Below are 9,366 nucleotides of genomic sequence, written 5' to 3'. Positions count from 1 at the left end.
TTATTATTAAAAATAATTATATTACATGATGATACTGCAAGTTAAATGGCATAGTAGTCTCATTATTCATAAAACTAGGAGAGAAAAGAAAATGCTTTTATATATGGCACCTGAAAAAATGAATTACAATCATAAAAAAATTATAAGGTTTTATATTTATATTGATTTTAGTAGCATTCTCGAATTCTCTCTGAGAGAAATAGCCTTCAGAAATTTACTTTATGTACTATTAGCTTTTCTGACAAAAACCTTTCTTTTTCTTTTGAAGCATGTTTGCTTTGGGATAAGAGTTTTGATTTTATAGATCTCAAGAGCCTTTCTTTCCTTTGGTATATCCTAATGAAATGTCAATTTCCTCTTATTTAGCAAAAACGAAAACAATAATGTTCATGCCATTAAAAATCCAAAAAATCAAAATCAAAAGTAAACATAAAAAAAATAAATAATAAACAATCCTAGAACTATTTACCCAGAGGCATTGAAAAGGAATCTAAACTCAACCTGGAGCTCTTGATCAAGCAAAAACACATCTTAAAAATGAGAATGTAAAAAAATGTTCCAAAAAAACAAGAGTTTAAGGAATTCATTGCTAGCATACCTGTGATCAGAACAGAAGTTGTAAACTTCACTACTAGCAGAAATTCTTTCTACAGAAGGAAAAGTATGCCAGATGGAAATTTCGATCTACATAAATGAAAAGTATCATATGTGGTAAATCTCTCTTAAAAGGTACTTTTCTTTTTAGAAAACAAAGGCAGTAGTGGAAAAACAAGTGAAATCTGAATAAAATCTATAGCAGACAGGTATTTACTAATGTTATAGTTTCGGTTTTGATGCATGTACCATGGTCATGTAAAATGTTAACATTAGGGGAATTTGAATTAAAGGCTTTGTTGGATCTCTGTACTATCTTGGCAACTATTCTGAAAGTGAAATTATTACAAAAATAAAAAATTAAGGATGAGATTTAATTGTTGAACGCATACATAATAATGATATGTTTTAGAGGTTATATCATAAGTATATCTAAAATATAGGGCAACAAAGCACAAATAACAGAAGAGGGAAATAGAAATATATTATTCTGCAATGATTATCCCATCTGTGTAGTGGTATAATATTATTTGAAAATAACTGCAATAAGTTAAAAATGCATATTGTAAAGTCTAAGGCAATCACAGAAAGATAAGACAAAAATATATAGCTGATAAATCAATAATAGAAATATAAGGCAATGTTTAAAAATGTTTGACTTACTAAGAAAAAGGAAGGCAGGCAAAAAAGAAGAGAGGATAAATGGGGTTGCGGAGGGGGACCTAAACTCGGTCGTAGTAATAATTGCAGTGAATGTAAATGGTCTAACATGAAAAAGACAGATTATCAAGTGTAGAAATGTGAATTACTAACATAGGTTACAACATGGATGAATTTCAAAAGCATAGGAATTGAGAAAAAAGACAAACACAAGACAGTGCTTACCTATGACAGTGAATGTCAAGAGAGACTGAAACTTGCTCTCGAACGTAGCGTACTTAACGCAAATGGAAGAAATAATGAAATAGAGTTAAACAGAAAATTTCAAAGGGAAGCTCAAGAAGACAATGTAAATAATTAAAATGAAATGTGCAAAGACCTGGAGGTAGAAATCAAAAAGGAAGGACATGGTTACTTTACCTCAAACTGACAGAACTGAAGAATAAAATTCAAGCATTAAAGTTGCAGTATTGAATGATTTTGCCCATAGAATCATTCAATATTGCGATTCAAAGTTTGAATGGTTTCTTTAGTCTTTTCTACTTGAACTATCCTGTGTTGTTCTTCTCCCTCCCTACGCCCCCACCCCCAACTCCAAAGTTTTGCACGTTTCCTTTAATACTCTGTCTTCAGCAGCTTTCTTTTGAAATATTCTATGTCTCTGGGAAAAATCTACCCCTTGTCTGTCCGTTTGCCATACTGCGGTAGCTGTGTGTGGCTGTGATGCCGGAAGCTGTGTCACTGGTATTTCAAATGCCAGCAGGGTCACCCAAAGTGAACAGGTTTCAGCGGAGCTTCCAGACCAAGAACAGATAATGAAGAAGGAATTGGCTGCCCACTTCAGATGAAGTTGCTCCTGAAAATCTTATGTTTAGCTTCAAAATGTTTTCAGATACTGAAGGCCTAACGAATGGAAGCAGAGCCTTACCGGGGCCAGTGCTGGGGCCTGGGCCCCTGGGTCAGAAGGCACTCAAAATGTGACTGAGGAGGAGCTGCGTTCTCAAAACCGAACCGACCATGGCGATGTGAATGGAGTACAGCCTGTGCAAGCGGAGCCTTCGGGGTCTGCACTTGCCTGAAGGTAAGAAATGGCTTCAAAAATCTGATGATCGGAACTTGGACTGTGCAAAGTATGAACTTAGAAAAGTTGGAAGTGGTCAAAAATGAACTGGAACACATAAAAATTGATATTCTAGGCACGAGTGAGCTGAAATAGGTGGATATTGGCCCTTTTGAATCAGAAAGTCATAAGGTTTGCTATGCCAGGAATAACACAATCAAAAGGAACGGAGTTCATTGTTCAAAAGGACATTACCAAATCAATCATGAAGTAATAGGATTATATCTGTCCACCTCTCAGGACATCCAATTAATACAACTACTATTCATTAACCTAGTCATTAAGAAGTTGAAGAATTTTATCAATGACTTCAGTCACAGTCAGAAATTTATCAAACAAGCAATCAAGATATATTGATACTGGTGATTGGAATTCAAAAGTTGGAAACAGAGGAAGAAATAGTTGGAAAGTACAGTTTTGGAAACAGAAATAAAGCTAGAGATCTCATGATAGAATTTTGCAAGACCAACGACTTGTTCATAACAAATACTTTTTTTCAACAACACAAAAAGCAATTATACACATGACCTTCTCCAGAGGGAATACAAAAAATCAAACTGTCTAAATCTGTGGGAAGAGAAGATGGAAAAGCTCAATATCAACAACTACACCCAGGCCAGGAGCTGACTGTGGAACAGACCATCAGTTGCTCAGATGTAAATTCAGGTTGAAGATGAAGGAAATTAAAACATGTCCATTAGAGCCAAACTATGACCATGAATCTAACCCATCTGAATTTCAAGAACATCTCAAGAACAAATTTCACTGAGTACTAAAGACAGAAGATCTGATGAGCGGTGGAAGGACATCAGTATCATTCATAAAGGAAGCAAAAGGTCATTCAAAAGACAAGGGAAAATAAAGATCAAATGGGTGTCAGAAAAGACTGAAATATGCTCTTAATCATCGAGTAACTAAGGCAACTGGAAGAAAAAATGAAATCAAAGAGCTAAATAGAAATTTCAAAGGGCAGCTTGAAAAGACAAGGTCAAATATTTTAATGAAATGTGTAAAAAGCTAGAGTTAGAAAACCCAAAAGGAAAAACACTCTTAGCATATCTTAAGCTGAAAGACCTGAAGTTACAATATTGAAAGATTCTATGGGCAAAATATTGAATGCAAGAAATACCAGAAGAAGGTGAAAAGAATAGTCACTGTACCAGAAAGAACTAGTTTTTGACATCCCACCATTTCAGGAGGTAGTATATGAGCAAACACTGGTGCTGCAGAAAGAAGTTCAGGTGTGTACTGAAAGCATTAGGCATAAACAAGGCTCCAGGAATTGATGAAATACCAGTTGAAATGTTTCAGCAAGCTGAGGAAGCACTGGAAGCACTCATTCATCTACGCCAGTTGCTACTTAGGCAACTGACTGGAAGAGATCCATCCATATTTGTATACATTTGTACAAGGAAAAGAGACCCAACAGAATGCTCAAACTATAGAACAATATCACTAATATTACATACAAGTAAAACTTTGCTGAAGATCATCCAACAGCTATTGTAGCAGTACATTGATTAGCTGTCAGAGGGTCAAGCCAGATTCAGAAGTGGACATGGAACAAGGGATATCATTGCTGATGTCAGATGGCTCTTGGGTGAAAGAGAATACCAGAAAGATGTTTACTTGTGTTTTATTGATTATAACAAGGCATAACAAACTATGGAAAACCTTGAAAAGAATTCAATTTGTATGCTGAGCAAATCATCAGAAAAGCTGGATTAAGTGAGGAATGCAGCCACAGGTTTAAAGGAAGGCTTATTAACAACCTGCACTTAGCTGACGACACGACCTTGCTTGCTGAAAGTGAGAATGACTTGGAGAACTTGCTTGTGTGAAGATTAAGGGTTGCAGCCTTAATATGGACTTCAGCTCCTTGTCAGCAGACTCAAATACTCACAACTGAACCAATAGGTAACATTGTGATAAACATAGAATAGCTGAAGTTGTCCAGGATTTTGTCTTGCTTAGATACACAATCAATGCTCATGATAGCAGCAATCAAGAGATCCAAAGAAGAGTTTTATTTAGATAAATCTGCTGCACAAGACCTCTTTAGAGTATTGAAAAGCCAGGGTTTTACTTTGAAGACTAAGGTGGGCCTGACCCAAGCCATGGTATTTTCAGTTCCCTCATATGCATGTGAAAGTTGAACATTGAATAAGAAAGACCAAAGAAGAATAGATGCATTAGAATTGTGCTGGAGAAGAATATTAAAAATACCATGGACTGTCAAAGGACAAACCGATCTGTCTTGGAAGAAATATGACCATATTACTCCTTACTTTGGACATGTCAGGAGAAACCAGTTCCTGGAGAAAGATGACATGCTTGGTAAAGTGGAGGGCCAGCAAAAAAGATGGGCCACCAACGAGATGGATCGACAAAGTGGCTGCAACAAAGGACTCGGGCATAGGAACAATTGCGAGGGTGATGCAGGACTGGGCAGTGTTTTCTTCTGTTGTCCATAGGGTTGCTGTGGTTTGGAACTGACTGGACGGCCAACAACATGGGCAGAATATTGAGCGATAGGAGGAAGCATCAAAAGAAGATGGAAGGAATACACAAGTCACTGTACCAAAAAGAACTGGTTGACATTCAACCATTTCAGGAGGGAGCATATGACCAATGGCACTGAAGGAAGAAATCAAAGCTGCGCTAAAGGCAGTAATGAAACAGAAGGGTCTAGGAATTGACAGAAGACCGATGGAAATGTTTCAGCAAGCTGATGAAGCACTGGAAGCTTCACTTGTGTATGCCAAGAAATTTGGAGGACAACTACCTGACAAACCGTCCAAAAAGAGACCCAAGTTTGTACCTGTTCCAAAGAAAAGTGACTCAACAGAACACTCAAATTATAGATCAGTGTCATTAATATCAGATGCAAGTAAAATTTTGCTGAAGATAATTGAACAACAGTTGCAGCAGAATATTGACAGGGAACCGCCAGTAATTCAAGCTGGACTCAGAGGAGGATATCGAACAAGGCTATTATTGCTGATAGCAGATTGATCTTGGCTGAAGGCAGAGAGTAATGAAGATGTTTATTTATGTGTTTTTTTTATGATAATGTATTACTGAAAGGAATTACTTGTGACAGTTTCTGGAGATAGCACAGAGAACTATTGTTTCTATTTTTTTAAATCATTTTATTGGGGGCTCGTGCAATTCTTATCACAATCCATACATCCAACCATTGTGTCAAGCACATTTGTATATTTGTTGCCATCATCATTTTCAAAACATTTTCTTTCTAATTGAGCCCCTGGTATCAGCTCCTCATTTTTCCCCCTCCCTCCCTCACAAACCCTTGATAATTTATAAATGATTATTATTTTTTCATGTCTTACACTTCACCCACTTTTCTGTTGTCTGTCCCCTAGGGAGGGGAGTATATGTAGATCATTGTGATCAGTTCCCACGTTCCTCCCTCACCTTTCACTTACCCTCTTGGTATCGCTACCCTGATTATTGGTCCTGAGGGGGTGTACTTGTATTTTATTGACCATGCAAAAGCATACAACTGTGTAGACATAACAAACTATGGATAATATTGAAAGAGTGAGAGTTCCAGAATACTGGATTGTGCTCAAGCAGAAACTGTATGGACCAAGAAGCAGTTGTTAGAACAGAATTCTTTTTTTTTTTTTCTTTTTTAACATTTTATTAGGGGCTCATACAACTGTTATCCCAATCCATACACACAACAATTGTGTAAAGCACATTTTAAAGCGCATATGTACATCGTTTCTCAAAACATTTTCTCTCCATTTATACCCCCGACATTAGGTCCATTAGAACAGAATTCTTGTGCTGTTCTACACAATGAAAAATTTAATGTATGTGAGTTACATCAGTAAAACAAATCACACAGCTAATTAGTTACATGCATGAGGGAATGTAAGAATGAAAAAAAGTCTTTAATGAACTGAAAAACCTTCAGTATTAAAAAGCAAAATAGAATCTCTAATAACTCACCACTTGTCAGTTTGTCATCCTGTGGTAACTTGTATGTTTCTATTGCTGTGCTGGAAGCCATGCTACGAGTTCAAATACCAGCAGCATCACCGACAGTGGACAGGTTAAAGCAGTTTCCAGACCAGGTAGAAGTGCCCGGCTACCTGCTTCTAAATATTAGTCAGTAAAAACCGTATGGCTCACAAAAAAATTGTCTGGTTCACTTGCTTTTTGACATATTGTCAGGAAGGGTTAATTGCTGGAGGATGTTTGGTGAAGTAGAGCAGCAGCAGGGTACGGGAGTCCCTTGGTGAGACAGCCAACAACAATCAGAACAGTGGACTTGAACATCCCAGCAATACAAGGGTGACATAAGAGAGGCAACATTTTCTTCTTCTTTTTTAAATCATTTTATTGGGGGCTCATACAAGTCTTATCACAATACATACATACATCTATTGGGTCAAGCACATGTGTACATTTGTTGCCATCATCATTCTCAAAACATTTTCTTTCTACTTGAGCCCTTGGTATTAGCTCATTTTTCCCCACCCTCCCTCCCTCCTTCACCCTTGATAATTTATAAATTATAATTTTGTCAAGTAGGCAACCTTTTCTGTTATACGTAATGTTGCTAGGAGTCAGAGACAACTCAAGGGTAGCGCTCTCTCTACCTAATAATGTGATATTTAAAACATTCCAAGTTAGTATGGTCTTTATGACGAATTACTATGTTCTTTATATGTTTTTAAATTTAGGTTGAACTAAAGCGTCGATACAATGACGAACATTCAAAATCGAGAGGTCTTTTACCTGGACGTCAGTGGTATGAAATTCAAGCATATAGGGCCTTAAACCAGGCCCTAGGTAGGTAAGTGCAGTAAAATTTAATATAATGTTATTGTAATATCTGACTAGTAGTCTATGTGTAGCTAGTGTTGCTACTCTCCCCCTTCTGATAAATTTGGTAAAACTTAACAGAAACTCTAAGAACCAGTATTTTCTTTCTTTAAAAAAAATTTATTGTGTATTAGATAAAGGGTTGCACAGCAGTTCATTAGTTTTACATTAAAAGGTAAAGCACATTTTGTTTCAGTTCATGCATTCCAATCCTCTCAATGTACCATCACTTACCCCATTTCCACCCTGCGTTTCTTGTTCTTATTAGTCTCTTTCCTAACCCTCTGAACTTTTTCCTTTGGCAAATGCTACCATTTCGATCTGAAATGATTAATTATTCCAACACAGGGGTGAGTTCCAGATCTGAGGGGTGAATAAGGGCTTCCCATCGGTTTCTATCCATCTAATAGATCTGGTCTCTTTATGATTTTGAGTTTTGTTCCACATTTTTCTCCATTCTTTATCTAGGACCTTCTAATGTAATTCTTTCAGTCAAGTTGGTCATAGTAGCCAGGCACCATCTAGTTCTTCTGGTCTCAGGGTTATTGAGACTGGTGTTTTCCATTGGATTAATTGTTGCCACAGCGTTGGATTTGTATCACTCTTCTTTCCTCTGATTAGTGAGAGGCCAAACGTTGCGCCTTAAATGTCTGCTCAAGAACAGGTATATTTTCAATGATAGCCGTCACAGGTGAAAGTTGGAAAAGAGTAAATAGTATAAATCAGGCTCAAAAGAAAACTTGCAGTTTGCTGAAGCGTAAATAACTTTTATGACTAGATAAATAATGAATGGCCTACAAAGTACTCAAGGGAAGCCCAGCACCAAACCATAAGATTTTGTCTTGTTCACACCAGGAGCTAGACGATCATCTTACCGGTGAAAAGGGTCACCTGGGGTGTCGGGGGGACTGCCAGCAAACAAGTTAACTACTAGCCAATATGAGAAAATACTCTATTTGTAAATTGTTATTTCAGTCACTAAAGATGAGTGAAATCCTTGTAGCTGTTAAAGTACTTTTTGTTTTGTTTTGATTTGGGGGGGTGTTTAAAGTACTTTTATAAAATACAGACAGAAAATCTGTTACACTACTTAGTGAGATCTTACAATTGTGCAGGTTATAGTTGCATATTTTTTTATTCTGCTTCTATGTTAAGAACAGGTAACCTGGGGGGAAAAAGTCATTTTAATGTCATTTCTAAGATTTTGAAACCAAGGGTCGTGGTAATGTAGCGGGTTACACGTTGGGCTGCTAATCGCAAGGTCAGCGTTTCAAATCCATCAGCCACTCCTAGGGAGAAAGATGCAGCTGCCATAGAGATTTACAGCCTAGGAAGCCCACGGGGCAGTTCTCCTCTGCCCTGTCGCAGCCATGCGATGGAATCTGCTCAGTGTAGTGCGTTAGTTGGGTTTGTACATTCTGTACTTTCATATACCTCACTATAGCGTGGTCATTGCTGATAGGAAATGTTAAACTGGAAGAATAATAAATAAATTAAACACATAAACATAAAATAATTATTACTTTTTAAAAGCTAGAAATGAGCAGTAAAGCATTTTGTTGCCCTGCTAGATATTGTCGAATCAGTTCTGATTCCTTGTAGCCCATTAAGTACATTGAAATGGTAGCTGGTCCTATGCCATCCTCACAAATGTTGCTGTGTTCCGCCCACTGTTGGAGACACTGTCAGTCCACCTCGTTAAGAGTCTTCCTCTTGTTTGCTGACCCTCTACTTTACCATGCCTGATGTCCTTTTCCAGGGACTGCCCCTCCTGATCAATTCGAAGGATACATGTTTCCCAACTTCTCTGAGCCGAGTCGATGGTATGAGACCTGTTTCTTCAGATTCTCAGACGGCAACATGCCCATACTCAGTGTACAGTGATCACATTAAACCCCAGGCAAAAACGTAGGCAGCCATCATATGTCCCATGAGCCACAAAGAGTTAAATATATCTTTTTTTACTCTGCTTTGGCACATTTAATTTGGCAAATTTGCCAATGAAAGTCTGTTTAAAAGAAAGCTATACTCTCTATCAGAATCTTATTTCTCAATCTAGAGCAGTGGTTCGCAACCTTCCTAAAGCCGTGACCTCATGTGGTGGTGACCCCCCCAACCATAAAATTATTTTC

General features: G+C 37.5%; 1 protein-coding gene across 1 annotated transcript in view; it reads left to right on the top strand.

Moving 5' to 3' along the window:
- The window catches only part of BRIP1 (BRCA1 interacting helicase 1), a 148,530-nt gene that overhangs the window by 129,431 nt on the left and 9,733 nt on the right, over nt 1–9,366 (top strand). Inside the window, 1 exon segment of the mRNA XM_004706996.2 lies at nt 7,093–7,205. Within this exon segment, the coding sequence (XP_004707053.2) occupies nt 7,093–7,205 (113 nt within the window).

This window comes from Echinops telfairi, unplaced genomic scaffold, assembly GCF_000313985.2.
Source record: "Echinops telfairi isolate 266 unplaced genomic scaffold, ASM31398v2 ScPeMD7_7458;HRSCAF=8496, whole genome shotgun sequence".
Taxonomy (NCBI): domain Eukaryota; kingdom Metazoa; phylum Chordata; class Mammalia; order Afrosoricida; family Tenrecidae; genus Echinops; species Echinops telfairi.
The sequence above is the reverse complement of the archived record's forward strand: the minus strand, read 5'-3'. Positions and strand labels throughout refer to the sequence as shown.